Raw genomic sequence first — 23,968 nt, 5'->3', positions numbered from 1 at the left:
CATCAGATTTTTCAGATTGTCACTACAAGGCTCCTGCTTGGAACTGCTTGGGCTACATGCATCTTCCTTTAATAATGCTTTACACTTTGACCATGACTTTTTTTAAATGTTTGATTAAAAGTGCCTCTGCATCATATTAAAAGTTTAGTTTAACAGATCTGATTTTGCTTTGAAAAAGTAGCATCAAGTCATCCATTATCTATAAAATGTGATATAAAAATAACTATATCAACTTCATAATTTACTTTCATCATTTTATATTTAGCCAAATGAATCACAATCAAACAAAGAGTGTAGGGTGGAGAAATCAAAGGTTACCATAACTGGACAAAAATGCACACACACACACACACACACACACACACACACACACACACCAGCACAGATATGGCGACAGCGACCGGGAGCACAGCTGTTGGGCTGTATCCTTTATAAAACAGAATTTGTGAGTTCTATCCTTAGCATAACATAATAATAAAACATAAGTACTTGGACGTTAGCTCTTTTTTTTTTTTAACTATACACCGCCACTAGAGATGTGCATGACTAGTTGACTACCTGACTAATTGTTGCTGTTATCACTAGTCGGTACCAGACTTACTAATCATCATCAATTGTTAAAATTTTAATTGATGTCCAGTGATGCCCGCTAAATGTTATGTAGGCATCTGCCACCAAATGGCGCATCACTGTTGAGAAATGCCATAAATCCGTCCATCTCGGCCTGATCCTTTTGTTTACACTATCAGAACGAGACAGTGATACAAGTGGTGGAAATTAGCAAAATGGTGAGGAGTTCAGTCATTTGGGAGGGGCTCAGAGTAGAGCCGCTACTCCTCCACATTGAAAGGAAACAGCTAAGGCTGTTGCCTTCTGGGTAAAGTTTTCCAACTGGGCATATCCTACTGGGAGGAGGCCCCGGCGTAGACCTGGGACGCGCTGGAGAGATTACATCTATCAGCTAGCCTGGGAAAGCGTTTTCCTCGGAAAAGCTGAAGTAGGTGGCGAGAGGGAGGTCTGAGCTTCCGTGCTGCTGCCCCCATGACTTCAAATAAGTGGAAGAAGATAGCTGGATTTATTGTTTTGTTATTTTAGATTTTAACTTTTATTTTGGTGGTTGTCATGAATTTTCAAACAGCCTACATCACTCATAATGCACGACACACTTTTCAGTGTACTTTATTAGTTTTTTGGATGTTAATTTGTCATATTTTAGTAATACATTAACATCTTTTGTAGTAACATTTTTCCATATCATATTCAACGTCGGTTTATTTGAAGTGTTTTTCTTCCTCATTTTTTGGAGTATAACGTGTAATGTTGACACGTTATACATTATACTTGAAAGATATGGAGCTGATCCCAGGTGCTGAACTTGCAGTTTTGTAGCTATTCACTGTAACTGTCAATATGAGGTCCAAAAAGATATCAATACAATCGAAGGAGGCCATCATTACATTGCAAATCAAAAACAGCGCCATCGGAGCGATAGAAAAAACTTTAAACTGGCCAAATAAAAAATCTGGTACATTCCTAAAAAGAATGGATGCATGGACCAGTTCAACAACACTAAAAGCCCCAAAGGATCACAGACAACAACTGCAGCGGCCGTTCTCAGAGTTCCTTCTTTCGTTAACAACAGTTTCTTCAGAGCATCTAACCAAGTAAAGAGGTAGGATTGTCAAAAGCATATCAAAAGTTGGCTACATGAAGAAAAATTTTTGAACAGATGAAACTAAGATTATCTTGTATCAGAATCATGGTAAGAGGACAATGTGAAGAAGGAAAGGAACAGCTTATCACAAACTATTAAATATAGTGGAGGCATGCACGAATGGGCATGTTTGACTGCCAGTGGAACACAGCCATTAGTGTTTATTGATAATGTGATTGCTGATGGACGCAGCATGAATTCTGAAAGGTACAGGGCTATATTCTCTATATATTTGGTGATATTCATTGGTCCTAGACTTAAGGAAGACATTAACTACAAAAGACTTTTATAAAGATTAAAAACAAATCTTTATATTTATCATGCTAGTTTGTCTCAAATTGCTTTTGAGACTCTGAGAATGGGGAACTATGTGTAAAAATGGTGGTAATTACTAAATAGTTTATGTAAAATTTTTCTTAAAGTTTTGTTAAACTTGAGCTGGAATTTTGTACTTGATCTATATCTTTATCTTAGTCTTGACCTTAACTTACTCTGGTTTAAAAACCACCAGGGTGTAGTATATTGGAAAAGCTAGAAAGAAAATGTCAGTCAAATACTTACAAACCTAAATTTTGTGACTTTGTGAGAATATGGTGAAAGGAGCAGACCATAATGTTAAACTGTGATATATTACTCTAAAGCTAGTAACAGTGAGAGTGATTAGCCTTGCTGTCTTTAGACCTACTGGTCTATGTCCAATAGCTGTGATGGATATCTCGCAGGAAAGGCAATCAGACCCCATACAGTATAGCCCCAGTGATTGCTTGCCACATATAAGCTTTATGCACTCCCCATTCAATCATTTAAGCTTTTGTAGTAGGCACAACTTTCATCTTGAAGTGGCAACCTAATGGAGCTACAATAACACCTGACAATCACTTACTTGGACTAACTCTGGCAAGTGATTGAAAGCCACCACAGGAATGCAAGGACATCACTGTAAATTGCTCAAATTAGCTCATTTGCAATGATTACAACTCATTAATCCTCCACAACATAGCACATGTTCACTTGTCACAACCAATATATCTCATGGCTCAAAGTAGAAACACAGCTGTGATGTCACGGTTGTCATAAAAGTTCAGCACTGAATAATGACATGAATTTGTAATGAGTGTTTGCTGGGTTAACACCAGAGCTGCTTAGATCAAGGTGAACTAAATACTGTAATTCATAATTTGTCCATTTCCAGAGTATATGCTAAGAGAATGCAAAGGACTGTCACTCCTCTAGTTTGCCTATATTATTTCTTGCGCTCAAAATTAAGGGTATATAACATGTCAATGGCAGGTGGGAGGGCAGGGGAGTAGAAGATGAAAGAAATCCACAGTGGAAGACTCACTTTGAGGTTTAACGTCATGTAGCAGCTTTCGATCTGCAAAGACAGAGAGATAGAATGAGACAAAGAGGAGAGAAAGTGGTGATTAAAGTCTGAGCCTCTGTGAAGTGACTATCAAATGTGGTCTCAGATCCAACACCCTGAACAGAGGGAAGCTCTTCTACTGACTGTACTTACAAACGATATATTGGATCTCATAATGGCCTGGAAGGTTTTAATATAGTTATCAAAGCATCACAGATAAAGAAGGTGAGGTATAGATTGCTTAAACTAATCTCTGAGTGAACTAATGATCTCTAATGTTTGAGGACTGAGTCATACTTTTCTACCAGACTACACCGATCACCCATAACATTAAGACCACTGTCTAACTGTCTAAAATGATTATCTTATTGCATTGCAGTGTTCTGTTGCCTTCCCAAAACTGGCAACAACATTCTTTTGGGGAATACAATGTATGAAATGCACGCTGCACCAAAAAAACTGCTCAGAATCCACCGAAAGAACACAAAAGGAGGCCTATGGTAAGACGAGCTTTTGCAGGATGCACTGGAACAAGCCAGGTCCACTCAGGCCTCACTCCCACCAGACCCAAAGGAACTACAACCCAGTGCCAGGCCACACAGAACAACCATAGAACTGTCTGTAGTCTGGCAGCTCAAACTTGTTTAGGTGTGACAACAGAGGCCTGCACAATTCATGTAGGATTTTAATGTTGTGGCTGATCGGTGTTCACAATACATATTATGGAGGTGAAAGTGACTATTTCAATCTAAAGCAAGTTCGGCTATGGATGAATAAGTGTAAGACTTTTTTTGTTGTAACCAGTATTATCTAAATTAAATTTCATGGAAGAGAGGAGATATACATACATACGCACACACACCCACACACATGCTATATTGCTAAAAGTATTCACTCACTCATCTAAATCATTGAATTCAGGTGTTACAATCGTTTCCATGGCTGCAGGTGTAAAAAAAATCAAGCACCTAGGCATGCAGGCAGCTTCTACAAACATTTTTAACAGAATGGGTCACTTTACGGAGTGGTACCATAATAGGATGTCACCTATGTAACAAGTCCAGTTTTGAAATGTCCTCACTTCTAACTTTTCCACAGTCAACTGTTAGTGGTACTGGGAATAACAGCAAGTCAACCACAAAGTTTTAGGCCATGTAAAATCACAGAGAGGGGTTGGCGGATGTTGAGGAGCAGATTGAGCATAGGTCGCCAACTTTCTGCAGAGTCAATCACTACAGACCTCACAAACTTCACGTGGCCTCCAGATTAGTTCAAGAGCAGTCAGTAGAGAGCTTCAGAATGCATTTCTATGGCCAAGCTGTTGCATCCAAGACTTGCAACACAAAGTGCAATGCAAAGCTTCAGATGCAGTTGTGTAAAGCACATTGCCACTGGACCCTAGAACAGTAAAGACACATTCTCTAGAGTGAGGAATCACGCTTCTCTGTCAGGCATTCTCATGGATGGTGGTTGCCAGGAGAACAGTACATGTAAGACTGCATTGTGCCAAGTGTAAAGTTTGGTGGAGGGGGGGGATTATGGTCTGGGGTTATTTTTTAGGAGCAGCTCCTTAGTTCCAGTGGAAGGAACTCTTAACGCTTCAACATACCAAGATATTTTGGACAATTTCATGCTCCCAACTTTGTGGGAATAGTTGGAGAATGGCTCCTTTCTGTTCCAAGATGACTGCAAACCAGTGCACAAAGCAAGGTCCATAAATGAGTGACTATGATCTGTGAGTCCTGAACGCAAAGCAATAAAACACCTTTAGGATAAATTAGAGCGGATACTGTGAGCCCAGCTTTCTTATCCACTGCACAAACGTGCTTCTGGAAGAATGGTTAAAAATATCCATAAACACACTCCTAAACCTTGTAGAATGCAATTATTTTTTTGTTGTAACTGTGCTTATTGTCAGTAAATCTTATAGAGTTGGAAAGACTTCTTATTTCCGCTAAATGGTGCCACATTTGTAAGGAAAATGCATTTCTGGGTAAAGCAGCAGAGTTGACTATGTGGGTTGTGCCTATGAAAACCTGCCAATCTCTGCCAATGCCAAACAGCTTATTCTGCTACTGACTCTTCTTTTGAAGATGTCAGGGACATTGCGAAATGGGTGTCCTCAGGAGAGTACACCACAAGAAGACTGTTTCCTCACCATCTCATCACTTAGGAAGGAAGTGTAGGCAATCTTCCACAGTTTTGCAGTAAAGGTTTGCAGGACGATATGGAAAAAAGCTCTCTACCCAGACAAGTGGAGGAGGATGGACTGACCTATAGTCTTCACCTCAACCCCATTGAACACTTGTAGGATCAGCTATGTATGTTGTTGATGTCAGAGCGACCAGCACGACTGACATGACTGACTGATGACAAACGCTGGTTGAAAAATGAGATGCTATTCCACAGCTGGTGACCAGCATGAGGAGGAAGTGCCTGGCTATTGTGGTTATGTATGGTTTCTCCACATCCAAAGGAGGCCCCTGCTTGATAAATGAATGAATGATTAAACTGCCAGTATGTCTGGTTTCTTCAGACTTCTTAACAAATCCAATACACAGCACCAAACAAGACTCAATAGCAGAAATAGTTCTTTGGCATTAGCAGAGAGCATTTGGTCACTTATTCATGGGTGCAACCGGCAGACTCAACTCTGCTGCTCAACCCACAAATGCAATTTCCCTACAGTTGTGGCACCAAAAAAACAGGTTTTCCAGTGGTATAATATTTCTTGCCAAGAAAAGTTAGTACAACAAAAGAAAAAATGAAATGTAGCCTACTAAGTTTATATGTATGTTTATATCATGCTTATTTATGCTAGCAGCAAATAGCCACAGTACTTAAAAAACAAAAAAACAAAAAAAATAAAAAGTACTCTGAAAGTTTTTAGTGATGTACTTGCACAAAGAAAAGTTCCTGTATCATAATATGTTTATATAGTCCATTTTACAATGATGCTAACTCACATTTTGGCAATTGTTTTTGGCTACTGTTACAATGGAGCTGCCAAGTTGACTGATAGAAAAAAGCTACACTGTTTTTCAGTGTTAAGATTGAGTGTAAACATTTACAAGCAATCCAAGTCAAGCTGGTATTAATGAATGTATCTCGATTTATCTACTATGTTTCTCCACTATCTGTTTTCAAACATAAAAAAACTGATAAAAGCTAGAGATCTATGGTAGAATGGACCAAATGGACAGAAGTCATGCAATAGTCTGCGTAAAGCTGAATTAGCATTACTTGCACACTTGTGCATAGAAGCAAGGTTTATATTTATTAATTATACTTACAGCTTATTTAACTTGATACTGGCCAGCTCATTTGATTTTTATTCACTTCATACTAAAATAATAATGAAATTTGTATTTCACACATCAAACATTATTTAAAAGTAGTGACTGACTGACTCATGACATGTCAAGAGAGCGGTATACAGAAGAAAGAGTGGTGACATTATCATGGACTGGGAATCTGTGTCAGTCCACAGTGTGGCTTCTTTTTCAATTCACACCTCCTCTTCAAGCACGCTTGTGATGACTTGCCATGTTATAGTAAGTGTATATATGATAATGTTGGGGAAAAAAATAGAATAATGATGATGACAGTAGAGAGAAAGGCCTTACTCTGGGTACACAGTCCATCTGTGCAGTTCTCAGTGGCCTCACTGTTCCCTTCGCACATTTTGCCTCGGTGTCTGGGTACTGGGGAGTTGCATTCCCGAGTTCGCTGCCTTTCACACTGACTGCTGCACACTGTCCACTGGCTCCACTCATTCCAGCCTCCATCAACTACAATATAGGGATGTATACATCACAGAAGGATTAGCACAAAGGCAAAACAGAAAGACAAAGAATGGCACCAATCCACATCAGTGGTTGACAGTACAAACTTTCAGTGCAATCACCGGTGACAAGTTACAATGTACTTTGATTAATATTAAGATTAGATGTCTTAAGTGATTTCAATAAATGGAATATTTCAAATTAATTGCATATAATGTGCATCCTAATTAAGTTTAATAAATTATACATATATAATATAAACAGTGTACTCGTGCCATTTTGTAGGAGTTTAATTGGTTCACAATAAAAACCTTGTTAAGAAGTGAAGGGTTTCAGTCTATGCTAGGGGGCCATTTCTTTGAAACTGTAAGAGTCAAATAATGCAGTAACATTAATGGAATCAAAATGAGGCTGCATAATAAAATTGTTCCTGGAGTTCCTGAAACAGCCTAATTATCATTAGAAAAAAGACGGCTAAAAAACACTGTTATACAGGCTCAATCAAAGGACTTCTAAATGCTGAAGAACTCAAGGGACTTTCATAAAGAGTACTTTTTGACAGTTCACAGTTTATGCAGGCTTATGATGCTTTAACCTGATGTCCACTTACGAGGACATTATACTGCTACTGTTCTATCATAATTTTTAATGAATATCCTCATTTGTGGCTGTCATTTTTCTTAAAAACAAAAATAAGGTAAAAAAAAAAAATCTGGTAATTCTTTGTTTTTACATTCATTGGGCCCCAATATGCCCAAATATCAAAGAGAAATTAAAAATGCATGTTGTGGAAGAGTTCAGGTCTTAGGACGTTAAACTGATTTTTTTTTAAGCATTAAAACCACTTACAGCTAAACTTTAAAATTGATCATCTTATTACATTCCACTGTTCTGTTGTCTCCCCATACAGGCAACAGCACTCCCTTGGCAGGGCAATGTACCGCACAACAGCAAAAAAAATCTGTTCTGAATCAGCCAGCAGAATACAACAAGCACAGTAAGATGAGCATTTGCAGCATTTAAATGAATAGGTCACAATAATAAATACAGATACAGCTTTAGATTTTTATAGGTTTTTATTAAAGTATGGTATAATAATATAGTATAATAGGTTTCTTGCCATAGCACCATTAGATACTTTATGACATTATTTTTATAATCTCAGGTATAGAGGAGCAGCAGCAGAAAACAGCTGCTTATTCTACATGTTTTTAGAATTCTTCTTCATTTTAATTACTTACTAGTTACTGTTAGCAACTAGTTACTGGGCCACTGAGGGCATGTGTCCTTAACTGACAAATCAATGTGTATTACCAGAAAGCTAGGATTTCACTTGGGACATACTATCAATACTGTATTTATTAAAATATAGATTCAATTTTTTGTTTGTTCGTCTCAAAAAGGGGCAAACGGATTGATTCAGTCGTATTTGTTGAGGGCTCACTACTATGTTCCTGGCCAAATTGCCACCCAACTCTGTTCAATCTGATTAATCAGAAGGGGAACATAAGTATTCCTACCTGTTTTCCTCTAGAGTGCAGTTTCCTAAAAATATGTTTCTGAAGAAATAAGCTACATTCTCAATGACATTGTTTGATTTAAAAAAAAGTGTCTTAAATACATTTGACAGTACTAAACAATATTTGCAATTTATGTGTTGGTTTATTAGTTCTATTGATGATCATAACTTCTTATTTTTGATAAATATTTATTTTTTCAGAAAGTAGAGTCCATGTTATGGACTCTTTGAGGTCTCTGCTCAGTAAAATAAATGATAGTAGATAAATATAGTCTGCTATAAACAAAATAGGAAGTGACACATCCCTCGCCTGCCATCAAGCTCATCTTCTCTCTAATTTGGAAAGAAAGCATGTTGAACTAAATGTCCATCTTTCTTTAAGATAAAGACTAATTTTCCCTTCAGTGAAATATACATAAATTTAAAATGTACATGTTTCTACAGCAAGCTCAACTACGCACATGGATTCAGTATGATGCACAAATACACAAGTGCTGGTCTGTTGGTACAGCTTGAGAGAGACACTTTTTCCCCATTAACCCCTAGGCCTGTTTATATAATGGAGTTTCATGCAAGGCTATGAAACCAAGACAGCCTGGTGCATGCTAATAGATGAGATTCTTCCACCATGCTCTGTCATCTGATCAAGGAAGGCCTCATCATGCTTAGCTTAACAAATACAGGGAGACCATATGGCGCCTGAAGATTTTTTGGCAGCAGCGGCGATACCCATAATACAGTCTTGTGGGCGATGAAGAAGGTAATTTTCCTTTGTGAAGTTCCACGGGCCCTACCTACACACTGCAATTGTTTGTGGGTTTTTCTCACCTACTTGTAATGCAAACGAGGTGTTTGTATGTTGGGGAGAGAATGCTGAGTGCTTCTGAGTTTGACCACAAACACTAGTCATTGTTTGCGTATTGTTTCCCCTATGACTTTTTGCTCTGATTCTGTTGAATGAGCTCATTTGCCAACTGGTAAACAATAGAGAGAGTTTAACAAACTGTACCACTTGCAACATTTTGGCTTCATAACATACCCTTTCTGGTAATTTTATGTTGTTTTTCTGCAATGTCTAGTTTCTTAAATTGGCTAGATACAAATTCTAATTAATTTTCTTTCGGCGACATTTTTAGAGCATACGTGCCCTTTGCTTTTTCAGTTTTACCAGATCTTCTGGTTGAACTTAATTACAAACACAACACAACATTTTCTTTCATTAAAAACAGGCTTCTGTGTTTATCAGAAGCAAGCAACTTTTGAAGGTTTTATGAACCAGCAGTAGATTTAGCTTCTATCATATTACAAAAACAGACAATATATAATGCATTGATGTATAAATATTTTGTGCTCAGTATCTTGGATTCAAAACCCTGCAGTGGCAGCAGACTTTCAAAGCACATTTGAAGAGAGATAATTTCTTAAATTTCTTTTATTTTACAGTCACACTAGGGAAAACAGTGGCTGGAATAACCAAAATGACTGTGACTGTATGAATTTCAGATCTCATTGCCTTAGAAATGATTGCTTTAAAGACATAGACCCGGTCTATGACTACTCGTCTAAAAAAAACGGGATAAGAGGGAGTCAGTAGACTATGATGTAGTTGCTGAAGGATTGCAACTTGTGCAAAATGAGACGGCACTCAGTAAACATACTTTTAAACAGAAATCTAACCAGAATGCAACCAGCTGAGATGACTCCCCTACTGGAGAGACAATCACTGACAAGTTGGGCTCATTAGAAAAGTACAGATTGATTGCAGTGTGTTGGCAGTCTTTCTGTCTTTTTAAATTAGCAACTAACCAGGCAACCTTCGTGATCAGTTTGCGATCAAAAGTGGTTGTCGAGAGGCCGAGGGTGCTGCAAGGTCAACTGCTGGTTGACAGTAAAAACTTTCAGTGCAATCGCCAGGCAACAACAAATTCTGACTACTTGTAGTGGCTCTTGTGGTCCTCCATAGTAGTGAGGGTGCTGTCCTATTTTCACTCTGGTGTGTACCAAAGTATTAGCATCACTGGCTTCACTTTTCAGATTTTTTTATAATACAGAGGAAAAAGAGAGAAAAAGGTATGTATGTAACACTGTCTGACATTTAAGAAATAACAGTCACTGCTTGTGCCCGTTACAAGATAAGCTCACAAATTGCTGGTTTTCTGCTTAGTCTGTGACGGATGTGAAAATTATACTCATGCAACACTACACTTGTCTGGGCCAAGAAGTGATGTGTCAGACATCTTCTGCTAAATAATACAGTAATGTACTAAGTGTTTACTTTGTTAGCAGCAAGTACTTAATGTTCCCTAATATTGGCTAACTATGAAAATTTGCAGGACACACCAAACCCAATGAGACCCAGGAGTGATTGTATAAAAACATGCAAGGGGATATTCTAATGACTTATAAATTTATCTTGTAACTTAGAGCTAAATAGTGGTTTATATTTCTTTGAAATCATAAGGTTTTGCTTTAATTTGACAAATGTCACTGGCAAAAAGGGAATTAATTCTGATTTCATGTTCTTTTTCTTCCCTATTAACATAATGATGCCATAGAGATTATATTGTGCCGACTTTCACATAAATGCATAATTACAGTAATTTGTGTGGACAAATTCAGCAGTTTACAGCTCAATTTGTTGTGTGTCTCTTTGCCTCACATGGCTAGTGTCTTTTCTAACTTGGAGGCTTTTTGAGTTGTCCTTGCTGGGCAACAGCTTCCCAGGTACAATGTTCAGAGCATTCTGGTATTACAGCCATCTCCACAGTGCAGTTGGGGTCTGTCTTTGGGGATTTTATTCCCAGATCAACTTTTTTTCAGAGGAGAGCCTAGGGGATCCAGATACTCTCTATTCACACCATGTAACCACGCATGTGTGTCTTTTTAGCTGGGTGTACATGCGCATTATTTCTAGGATTGTGATGTTTGGCACTTTGTCCTATCAGATAATGTTCTGGATGAACGGGAGGTAGCACATGTGGAAGGTGTTGAAATTATTTGTTTTTATCCAGTACAGAACATTTCAGGGCCCTCTGGTTTAGAGGAAGTGCATGGATAGAATATTCAGGCAGAGGCACTGGTATGAAGAGAATGGGAGAGTTAATTCCAGTTTGTATTGTATATGTATTATTATTGGGGTGTTTTTGGACTTCTTTCAAGTTTCAGCAGCCCTATTGTTAGCAGGGTTAGCATTATAAGCTGTACTTCATCCTCAACCTTTTTCAGGTAACTTATGGTAATGTATAGAGACACTGCAAGTTGTATATTTATATTATTGTTATTTTGATTTTTTAAATTTATTTTAATTTTACACTTCCAAAATAAACATCAGAAATTATAAGGCAGGTTTTCCTTAAAGAAATGCTCTTCCAAAAGATATACAATATATATCGCCAACAGTTATGGTGATTAGAGATTGACAAGGTACAACACAAACTCTATGGGAAGGGGTAGCCAAGACATCAGGTCAGAGGGGAGATACTGTCATCCCCACCCTCAGAGACTGGGTACACAAGCACCAAGAAAAATGCCTGCATTGAAGGCACTGAATTCAAGAGTAGATGAAGATCATAGGTAAATCAGAAACCTGGACCCTTCATTGCCAATTGTCAAGTAGACTATCCTCTGAAAGTTTACAGAAAGATATGAATGCAGCATTACGGACAATCCCTATTGGGACCATCAATGAAACCAACCAGTTGATCTATACAACAGGAACAGAGATCATTGAGATCTTTGGCTTCAAGATGAACATTCACAAGGATCAGTACCCTCCATTGAGAAGGCAGCATGAAGGGATGTTAGCCAACTATTGGAACCTCAGAAAGGTAGTCCAGGTGGTGCAAGACCTGTGCACCACCTGGACTGACTAAAAGAAGGCCTGTGACTCAGTTCCTCACACATTGATCCTAGAATGCTTGGAACAATACAAGGTCAACATGAGAAACTGACAGGTCATCATCAGAAATTTGATAGGGATGTGGTGAACAACACAACTTCAAGCCAGGTCACAAGTGGTATCAAGTGTGGGATTTAACAAGTAGATGTTCTGTCCACACTGTTCTGTATAGACCTAAACCCTTCAGCAAGGTCATTAACAATACTGCTACTATATGGCATGTATGATAGACAGATAGAAGTGGGTGATATTGAGAAGCCCTACCAATGGCTGGACAAACCTGGACTGAAAGAAAACACATAGGCGGTAATTATGACAACCCAAGAACAAACTCTAAGTACAAGATCATTAGACGCTGGGGTCTACCTCCCCAGATGCAGACTGTGCAAAGATGTCACTGAGACAATACAGCACATAATAGCAGGGTGCAAGATGCTGACAGCCAGAGTGCACAAGGGACACCATAACCAAGTGGCTGGCATAGTATATTAGAACATCTGTGCAGAGTATGGGCTGGAAGTCCTGAGGTCAAAATGGGATATGGCTGGGCCAATATTCCGTGGGAATTCCAGATACAGACGGACAAACTGGTGATGGCTGACAGCGGTCAGCCATAGTGGTAGACAAGCAGAGGAAGAAGGCCGTAGTGATAGATATTGTTAGACCAAGTGATAGCAACATCAGGAAAAAGGAATACAAGAAGCTTGAGAAATACCAAGTGCTGGGAGAGGAGCTAAAGAATATATGGAGGGTGAAAGCAACAGCTGTCCAAGTAAGTAAACATAGCACCCGAGGCTGCGACCCCCAAACTGGGTGAGTGACTCCAGCACATTCCAGGAATGCCATGCAAGATTTCTGTCCATAAGAGAGCATTACTAGAAACAGCAAAGATACTATGCAGGGTCCTCAAGATATCTAGTCCAGACTTCCCAGACATCTAGTTGAGGACCCGCGCTTGAAAGATAAAGATAGCCTGCAGGGCGAGTGGAAAGTATTATTTTTTTCCATTGTTACATTTATATATTTTTTGTTGTTAAGTGTTTAAAAACAATAAAGTTTTTAACATCTGACTATGACACTGTGGTATAATAAAGACATTAAACAAGGATAAATTACCCATACATGCCTGTGCCATACATGAGCGATGTGAAAGCAGCATCCACTCTGGTATGACTGTTTTTGGAGGGTGAGTTTGTGCATTGCAGTGCAGAATTTCTATTAACTTAACTTTAAAAAGCAGTTTTTTCCAAATGGAAACAGGGGCTTCATTTCTGTGTATTTTCTCTTCCCTTTGCCATCTACCTTGGCTATCTGCCTCATCATGCTGCAGCAACTATCCTTGTGCATTCAGACCATCATTGAGGCAATGCTCTGGGGTGCCCTGTCAAAACTGGACGGACTTGTCAATCAGCAACTCAAGACAGGTTCCCAGGGTCTTCTGCTTCACTCAAGTCTGTTTTTTCTACGCAAAGACTTGGTTCAACCCTGATAACAGGGCAAAATGAACTTCAACCATCATGTCGGGGCTCCAGGCCATGGTAGCGGCACAGGCCTGATTATCTCTGCTGAGGAGGGAGATTTTCTTTCCTCCACTTTTGAACTTAATTATTTTTCCCCGTAAACTCCATGCTGTTAAAACAACCCACCGTTCTCTCCATCTCTTAAAGGCTGCATTTAAGGCTGACAGCTTTAACTGGCAGCAAGAGGCAGGAAGTTGGAAACATCAAAACACACACATCAGCCATTGTCCAAAAAGCCCAATTTTTGTTTCATCCCGCAAGGCAGAAAGTAAACTCTGAAAGCCAGACCTTAAAAAACTGAGGCAGAGCCACTATTATTGATTAGTAACACCATCAGGTTTCTCCTGCACTAAAATGCAAAGTTTTACTTGAACTTTGATCCGATCAGTGTAGCTGGGGCAGAGAATCGTGGGTTTGAAAAAAGTCTGCTTGCATACTGTGTACTGATTTTTTTAGGATATTGCAAAAATGAAAAAAATGTATTGGGACACAATAACTATGTCTCTGGGATATTAAATAATATGATCATTGAATTAAGCTACTTCTAATATAGATGTAGCTTAATTTGAATAGTTGAGTGTTAGGCCTGGTGAGACAGTGACATGAAAAAAATGGTGCCATTTGTTGTCTTCTGCCTTTTTCGTTGCACTCTCGGATTTATTTCTATCCGCCTCAACTGCTGAAAGCCATTGATGGTAATGATGGGATCCAGAGTGTTTACACATAGCCTTGTCTGTGAGAAACACATAACACCTCATTCACTAAAACTGTTACTTTATTTTCCAGCAAGAAAGAGACATATGACTTAAATCCCCTCCACAGGGCATGTTGCAGGGCAAACTGTAGCTCCGCTGAAAGAAGAGGTAATAATCTGGCAGAACACTCTACAGTCATCATATCCAGTAATGCAATAGCTCAAAAAAGTCACCAACAATAACTGCATGCTATTTTCAAATGGCAAAAAGTTAATATCTAATCTTTCTAAGAACAGAACAGCTTGAAGTGCAGAAATTGAAAAGGTGACAACATACATATAAGAATTTAGGTGTTGGATCAGAATTTATCATTTAAAATCTGTTTTGTTCCAACTTTTCATTATGCAGCCAAGCCCCATTGTTTCAAACTGAAAATTGTTTCTATCTATCTATATTCTTATTTAATGATTTTTCAATATATGATCAAATATATGAAGCAAGAAGCATGGAATTATGTAGCAAATAAAAAAATCGATAAATAACTCTAAATATATCTTATATTTTTGATTCCTGAAAGTAGCCACCCTTTGCTCAGGTGTTGTCAGGGTTCAGTTGTGGAATTTCTTGCCTTCGTAGTGGGATTGGGACTATCGGTTGTGTTCTGCAGAAGTCAGGTTGGTACACAGCTGACAGCCCTATTTGACAACTGTTAGAAATCATATTATGGCAAGAACCAATCAGCTAAGTAAAGAGAAACAACATTCCATCATTACTTTAAGAATTGACGGTGAGTTAGTCCGGAATATTGCTAAAACTTTGAATGTGTCCTCAAGTGCAGTCGCAAAAACCATCATGGGCTACGATGAAACTGGGTCACATGAGGACCGCCCCAGGAAAGGAAGACCAAAGTATGGTCAAACTACTAAGGAAAAGCAACAAGCAGAAGAGATTTGTTTGGACCAAGAAACACAAGGACTGGACATTAAACCAGTGGAAATCTGTGCTTTGGTCTGAAGAGTCCAAATTTGAGATCTTTGGTTCCACTCTCCATGTCTTTGTGCGATGCAGAAAAGGTGAACAGATGGTCTCTACGTGCATAGTTGCCACAATGAAGCATGGAGGAGGAGGTGTCATGTTGTTGGGGTGCTTTGCTGGTGACACTGTTGGGGAATTTTTCCAAATTGAAGGCACACTGAACCAGCATGGCTACCACAGCATCCTGCAGCAACATGCCATCCCATCCGGTTTGCATTTACCATAATTTATTTTTCACCAGGACAATGATCCCAAACACACCTCAAGGCTGTGTAAGGGCTATCAAGAAGAAGAGTGATGGAGTGCCTCCACAGTCACCTGACCTAAACCCAATGGAGATGGTTTGGGATGAGATGGACCTCAAAGTGAAGGCAAAAAGGCCAACAAGTGCTCAGCATCTCTGGGAACACCTTCAAAATTGTATGGAGACTTGTAGATGTAGTTAAAAAGAAGCGCTGCAGGTGACGCACCACAGAAACCACAAAAAGCCCATCATCAAAGTAAACTGCATTCTTAGGAATCTACTGTAGCAGAATATTTATTCATCCATCCATCCATCCATTCGCTCCCGCTTATCCTTTTCAGGGTTGTGGAGGGTGCTGGAGCCTATCCCAGCTGTCATAGGGCGAGAGGCGGGGTACACCCTGGACAGGTCGCCAGTCTGTTGCAGGGCTAACACACAGAGACAGACAATCATTCACATTCACATTCACTCCCGCATTCACACCTATGGGCAATTTAGACTAATCAATTAACCTATCCCCACGAACTGCATGTCTCCAGGTACTCTGGCTTCCTCCCACAGTCCAAAATATTTATTCATTACTTTTAAAAACTGACAGCACTGTGCTGATGATATTATTATGACATTTCATCTTCCCTTCTGGCCAGGTCACTTTGGTTTCTCTTTGCGCTATGTCAAACACTTTGATGAAAGGTTTCTGATTATACTTTATGATTTGTGCCATTAATAACATTTCATTACATGTCCCAGATTAAAAACAACTAATTGGTTTTTCCCTCAACATATTTTACATACTAATGAGTATTCATCCGGACTAATTCTCTCTGCTTGACTTCTGCCCCTTCTCCTTCTTCTTCCTCTGTTTGATCCTTCTCTGGTGTTGCCATTAAACTGGACCAAACTTTCGTTCCCCATCTGTCCACTGGTAGTCTGAAGCTTCCCAGACAAAACTCTCATGGCATATACCTGTAACTGAATTACCTTTTTTTTTCTATTCATGTGTGAAAATGAATGTGATGATGTGAAAAACTGCTGCTAGAGCAGCTTTAAATGATAACTTTATTCTGAAATCTAGTTATATCTGTCTTCTCTGATTTTCAGGAACATTTTCCTGCCTATATTTCTGCATATGTTATTAGTCTGGCATCTTCCAAGCCAACCCTAAATTTATATTTCCACACCACAGGTTGACCAAATTAGGAAAACTCCAAAACACTTGAACATACTTTGTTAATGAACTGCTTTTAGCACATTAAAAACAAAAGCACACACCTGAGTAATTTGCACTGCTGCACAATGAAGGATTACCAAAATGTGCAAAACAATTACAGCAGCCTACTCCCTTTGTCTTCTTTACTTCGCTCATCTTTTTTCACTTATACATCAGACTTGAACTATGATGACCAGTGACTGACATCAGTTTGTGATGACCAATCTGTGAGTGTGGGTTTTATGTGTAGAATTACAGAAGAAAGTTTGAACGGAGTTTTCACCTAGTGCCATTCAATTAGTCTACAAAAGAAGTTCATTTACAACTTCTTCAATTGTTTCTGTTTTGTTTTTAACTCCCCCAAACTTTCTTATCTTCCCTCTTATGCAGAAATAACTGGGCCTGTCAGGATGTAGAGATCAAACATATTTCATTTTGTCACGCTGATTTTAAATGTCAAAGATTTGAGCATTTGCGCATATCTGTCATACATGCATATAAATAATCTCGCTAACAATGTACAGAGCTAAAGGCCAACTATATATGCTTGAACAAACCTGTCACTTAAAAATGACTATGGAATGAGAAATTCATACATTTGCACTGGCAAATTAGCAAGAAATTGCCATTTTTATCATCATAAGAAGGAAATATTTGCCCAGCAACTCTCTCAGTGCTAATGCACAATACTGTTTGTGAACTCATTGGCATAACAATTTGATTTAAAAGTTGGATTTAAGCACATTTAAGGCAGTGATTATAATGCATTTCCTCCAAATTGTACTTTTTGAAGCATGCAAATATATTTTTAGGTGTTAGTGTCTCTGTAGCAAATAAAAATGTTATGTAAGGATATTATCTCTCTTCTCTCAGCAGAGGTAATGGACATTACTCCATCATCCATGACTTTTTTCTTTCTCTCTCTCTCTATATATACATATATAGAAATCTGATCATTTGTCAACACCTAACACTTAAAATGTTTAATTCATTTAATGGCTAAATCCAAGAAGGTCAGTCAGTCATCCCCCAGTTTAGTCCAGACTGATATATCCACTTCAGTACTGATTCTCTGACATTAATTTGTTTGGTTATTACTAAACACCTGAGAAGCATGACATTTCCATCAGCCTCAGGTTTGTATTCAGTGCTATTCAACAAATATAAATTCAGTTAATTCAGCTTGCATGCAACTGATGCAGCAGAGCTGATTACTCTATTTTCCTTTATTGTTAATGTCATCTGACAATGCGATATATTGACAGTGTTTCATGTGTACTATATTTTTCTGTAGCTTTGAATCATATCAGTCTTTACATTTAAATATACTATAGTATAAATATAGTATGAGTCAAAGCTCTCACAGTTTAAAGCTTTGCCAACTTTCTTTTTTCCTTCATTCTCATACTCTTATGCCAAATATGTGGAAATCCAGTATTTTATGAGGAAAAAATAGTATTGATTAAGTTTTTTTTTTTTTAGTCTGATCAGATTTGTTCCATGTTTCACCACCAACACCAGTCCTAGACACCAGAGCACAGAAACTACAGTTTATGGCCATGAGTTGCTGGGGGTGTGCAGACCTGTTGGAGGCGGAGATTATTCAGTGGAGGTAGCCTAAAGAACATATTTCCACATATTTTTGTGTAGTTTAAACACCTGCAGCCTCATAAGATCCACATCGTGTGCATCTCCAAAGTAAAGGAGTTACGCACATTTAAACATGCAACACAACAGCGGTTGCTTGTACATTTACTTAATAATCTATTACTGGTACACTGCAATCTAGCTGTAGCTGTCACACACACACACACACACACACACACACACACACACACACACACAGTCACCTTTTTACTGATATGTTCTCGGATTCAGAAGTCCCGTTTTTCACTTTCAGTAAATGTGATCCATTTGCCTGTTTTTCAGTGTTTGGTTAAAAAAGTAATAAATTAATACAATGATTTTTATTTTAACCTAATGTATATTGTAATAGCTGATAGTCACTTATGAATTACTTATGAAGATTTAGGCTGTTATTGTGTTGCGGGACTGCATTCGGCCCTAAGTGCACAGTGGGATGTCTAGACTATTAAAGGCGCCAGTTTGTTCAAGAATATGGCAAGATCAGATCATGAGTCGTTGACAAAAAATATTCCACATAAAAGTCCATGTAAAGTGCCCCCCTGCCACACACACACGCTTGTTTCTAATACCTACTATTCAAATTTTAAGGATTTGAAAAGTGTGACAAATGTAGTGTTGTAGTAGTTTTGCATTGGGGCTTTTTTTTTTTTTTTTTTACATATGTATAAAACACAAGACAAATTAATGGGTATTATTAATTATTATAATATTATTATTATTTGCCTGTTGTGGTTATCCAGAGCAACAAAACTAGTTTTGTCTCAATAGCAGCCTTTTGTTTAAGAAACAGTCGCAGGTATCCATTTACATTCTGCAGATATGTCTGTGTGTTGATGCATCCTTCACCATAAAGGATAACCTTTGCCTGGGTGAGCACAAACCTTCCCAGATCAACAAAATCCCTCCCTGTTTGCTCTTGTAAGGTAAAAGCTCATTTTCTCAACAAGCACCTAAGCTTACCTTCTCCCACTGAACTGCATGCTGGGCACTGAGTCATATAACCTCTTTCACCACTGCTTCTGTTAGTCACTTTACTTTGCATCATAAATCCGCCTTCTTCTTTTTATTGTTTGTAGTTTCTTGAGCATAGCAGTGCTCTCTCTCATTGGCAAAGGAATAATGTGTAGCCACTACTGGAGCTGACCACTGCAGTCTCTTTTATTGGTTGCCTGCAATGCTAATGAGGCACGAATGAAGCTTATTAACGTCACTCTACATGTCAGTGACAACTAAATGTTACTGTTATTGTTCAAATAGAATTGAACAGCCTTGCAATAAAGACCGTCAACTGAAAACAGAAGCGCTAGAATTGGAGATAATTAAGTCATCATACACTAATATCATTAGAAAATTTAATGTGAACATTTTTGGAGGACTTACTAGCTTAATGATTTTCAGCCAAGCATTAATAATTTTTGACACGTAGCAAAAAACTACTTTTTGTATCTTTACAGCCCCATTAAGATGTGCTTAATCTAAGCAAAAACTGAGAAGTAGAACTAACTTGGACAGGGCGCGTTGCAAGTGATCTTCTGTACGGACATGCCCTCGCAGAAGGCCCCGCCATTTAGTGGTGCCGGGTTCGTGCAGGTCCGAGATCGCTTCTGGACACCCCGCCCACACGGCGCATTACAGGCCGACCACTCCGTCCACAGGGACCAGCCGCCATTCACTGGAGAGAGTGCAACAAGGTTAAAAGAAGGAGAAGAAGTAGAGTGAGGGCACGACAGTGAATAATACTTTTTACTGAACTCTGGCATAGTTAAACACTCTAACAAGAGCTACTGGGGTTATTAATGATTATGCAGGCTCAGAGGCAGTGCAAGGCAACAATGCATAACGGCAGGAGCAGATTGAGCGCAATGCGCTGGATATACAGCTCCCTGTTTCGTAATTGCTCAGTTCAGTGTTTCTTGCACTTGGATTAAGATAAAGACAAGGAACTATGTGAAAGCAAAGAAAGCAGCCATTAAACGGAAACGCCATTTCTAAAGGCGACACCGACTCATACTGGTTGACAGGTTTGGAGTCGACCACTTAGCGTTGTGACTGAAGCACTTTATGATCTCTGTCTTTCTCTCTCTCTGCTCAGCAGTGCTATCAAAGCTGGCGAACCCACGTTTCTGGAAGGCCTCTGGCAAATAAATACTTAATAAGCAACACTCCTTTTAAATGAGATTAAGACACAGTGGCTTATTTCCTTTCATAAAGTACACATTGATTTTAAATGAGAGGCAGTAAATTGAGTGTTTGAATAATACATTCATCTGAATAAAGAGGAAACATTGCTCTTCAGTGGGAACACAGAGACGGGTCTCTTAATCACTTGTGTATAGGGGCACAGGAAGCCGAACAAATTGATCTGAAGTGCCATGTAAACATTGTGTCACTACTCTGTAATGCGTTGTAGCAGGCAATAAGCAGCTGCTACGATGGCGTACCAAAGACTATCACAGTTGCCGTGGCGCTACGTCTCTTTGCCACAACGTTGCTGGCCAGACAGGTGTAGTTGCCTGAGTCGGACAGGCGCGCTTCGTTGATGATGAGGTTGTGGTCAGCTCGGGTGTCGATGTTGTCATCCGTCAGGGAGCTCACCAGCTCTTCATTTTTCAGCCACTCCACCTGTCAAAGAGTGGATATAGTACTCATATGAGGAGTGTTTGCAGCAAACATCACTAACATCGTAGTTAAGTACAACACACTAGAGCAATTCCACTTAACACCATGTTACATGGGCAGACAAATGGACACAAGATTTAAAGCAATCCAGTCACACAGGAAATAATGACTGATAGCTATGTTGACATGTATTCAAAGTAAAGTTTATTTTCTGACCTACAGAAGTGCTTTGGATAGGGTCTGGGGGTTAGGGTTGGTTTAATCAAATGGCTATCTTGATTTACCTATTTGAGGCTATAAAAAGAAGCCAAAGATGGAAGCGCCAAAAAATACAGTTCCTCTCTTTGCCATTTAAAAAGCAAATCAATCCCCATAGACTCTCACGGCAAAGTGCCAAACTTTAGCCTTAAAAACATGCTAACTGCCTTTTATAAACAAGGTCTTTGACCTCTATGGGTAGTTTCCCCTTTCATCAGAGCTTTAAGGTGGGGGATTTAAGTACTGCTTGGGGTTAAAGTTAATGGACAGGTTTGCCAACACAGGCTACTCCAATTGGGTGCTAGGCCTTAGTTCTGTGTTACTAAACTAGACTATGTTTGTGCTGTTGGTACCTTCTAGAGCATTTTAATATGTGGGGTACAGCCCGCCCAAGAAGTCTATTCTTGGCTTGCTAGCTTTTGCTGATGGTTTGCTTGCTTTTGCTGATGACTTGGAACTCCACCCTATGATCAAAAAACAAAAAGAGCCCCCCCCCCACATACACACCAAAAAAACAAGCAAAATGCTGAGGCTTAAAAGTTCAGAAACTAATGGGATAGCTTACACTGTAGGTTAGATCTTTTTGACCAGGATATGTGATTGAATGCACATGTTAAACAAATATGTAGGACTCCTTTCTTGCATTTGTGCAGTATCCCTAAAGTTAGAGACATCCTGCTCAGAGTGATGCTGAAAAACTAGTTCATACATTTATTACTTGTAGGCTGGACTACTGTAATTCATTATAATCAAGTTGTCCTAAAAACTCCATTAAAAGTCTTCAGTTGAGCCAAAATGCTGCAGCAAGAATGCTGGCAGGGACTAGAAAAATAGAGAGTAATTCTCCTATATTAGCTTCCCTTCATTGGCTTCATGTTATATCCACAATTAAATTTAAAATTCTTCTCCTTACAACAAGGAATAATCAGACCTCATAGTACCGTGTCACCCCAGTAGAGTACTTAGCTCTCAGACTGCGGGCTTACTTGTGGTTTCTAGAGTATTTAAAAGTAGAATAGGAGGCAGAGCCTTCAGCTTTCAGGCCCCTTCTCTGTGGAACCAGCTCCCAGTCTGGATTCAGGAGACAGACACCATCTCTACTTTTAAAACTGGGCTTAAAACATTTGTTTTTGAATCCTCCCTTAGATAAGCTGCCATAGACCTTCCCATGATGCACTGAGTGTTTTTTCTTCACACACCTCTTTTCACTCTCTGAGCTAACACATCACTCTGTGTTTTCATCCCACTGTTGCCAAGTAATTGGTCCCTTCCCTTACAATATAAAGTTTACTATTGTTGTGATTTGGCAACATAGAAATAAAAATGAATTGAATTGAATTAGATTTGGGTTAAAATAGACATTTTCACAATGTTAACCACATGCAAACCTCCGTTTTCCATTTAACTAGATTGTCTTGTGGCGACTGAAATTTTACACCCTTTACTATAAACATACTACGTTTATAAGAGTCCTTTATTACATTTATTAAAGGACCCCTATTATACTTTGGTTCTCTATTCCTGGCTCTTTATGCCGTCAGTGACTGAAGACATCCACAGAACACACAGAAGCCCTGCTATTCATATCCTTTTCTTGCAAGGGGCAGGCTGTCAGAAGAAAGTTGGCTTAAAGGGCAGAAAAGCTAAAACAATGGGTCTAAGACAGATAAATAAGATTAATAGACTGCACACTTCCTGTCTTGAGCACTGCCTTGACATGGTGAAGCAACACTTTGTTTCGAGCACACTGAACCCTCAACTTGCAAATTCTTAGCAGCAGATCCTGTATCTGGATTCAGCACCCTTAAAAAAGCCCAGCAATACACAAAACTGCTGATCAGCTACATTTTACAAGGCCCACCCTGCTGATTAGCCACAACTAGGCAGTATAACCACTAACGCTAAAACCATTAGGCAGTCAAAGGATGTGCTATAACCAATTACCAGCAACAGAGAGGAAAACTAATTATGAATTACAAACTTAGTGACGCTTTACTGCTTCTACCCTGGTAAGGGAGCTGCATCGCTGCATTTGCAAATTACATTCATAGCGCAGCAAAATGGGCTGGGCTGATGGATTTATAGGAAGAGCACAGGCAGGCACCCGTTATAATAAACAACACTCAGGCTGGATGCAAATAGGAAGCGCCTGTGGGCATGCAAACACTGGGTAAATAGAAATGACACACAGACCTGAGGGATGATGGATTGCAGGTATATATTGACATGAATAAAAATGATAATGAACGTCATAACATAGTAATCATTTCTCCCATTTCGTATTTTTCCTAACTTCTATTTCAACCAGTTGTGCCACTCCAAGTTAGAATGAGAATTTCTCTTTTTTTACAGTGCGACTGAGGCCCTGCAGATTTTTCTGTATAATTTAACACTGGCCTCTAACATGGGGGGTTTCATCAGAGGTTAAGGCCTAGCATCGTTAGATAGATAAGAAAACAGA

At 39.0% G+C, this 23,968-nt stretch overlaps 1 protein-coding gene across 2 annotated transcripts in view; it reads right to left on the bottom strand.

Moving 5' to 3' along the window:
- unc5db (unc-5 netrin receptor Db) overlaps positions 1-23,968 on the bottom strand; it is a 278,720-nt gene that overhangs the window by 90,178 nt on the left and 164,574 nt on the right. The window contains exons 5-8 of one of the 2 annotated variants that reach the window (XM_005472915.4): positions 21,072-21,252; positions 20,135-20,302; positions 6,704-6,868; positions 3,057-3,089 (exon numbers count right to left, since the gene is read on the bottom strand). In XM_005472915.4, the coding sequence (XP_005472972.1) occupies positions 3,057-3,089; positions 6,704-6,868; positions 20,135-20,302; positions 21,072-21,252 (547 nt within the window). The remainder of the gene's footprint in view (positions 1-3,056; positions 3,090-6,703; positions 6,869-20,134; positions 20,303-21,071; positions 21,253-23,968) is intronic. The other variant, XM_019366122.2, reaches the window with a different exon arrangement.

This window comes from Oreochromis niloticus, linkage group LG12 (genome assembly GCF_001858045.2).
Source record: "Oreochromis niloticus isolate F11D_XX linkage group LG12, O_niloticus_UMD_NMBU, whole genome shotgun sequence".
In the NCBI taxonomy this organism is placed as follows: Eukaryota; Metazoa; Chordata; class Actinopteri; order Cichliformes; family Cichlidae; genus Oreochromis; species Oreochromis niloticus.
This window is presented reverse-complemented; position numbering and strand designations above follow the sequence as displayed.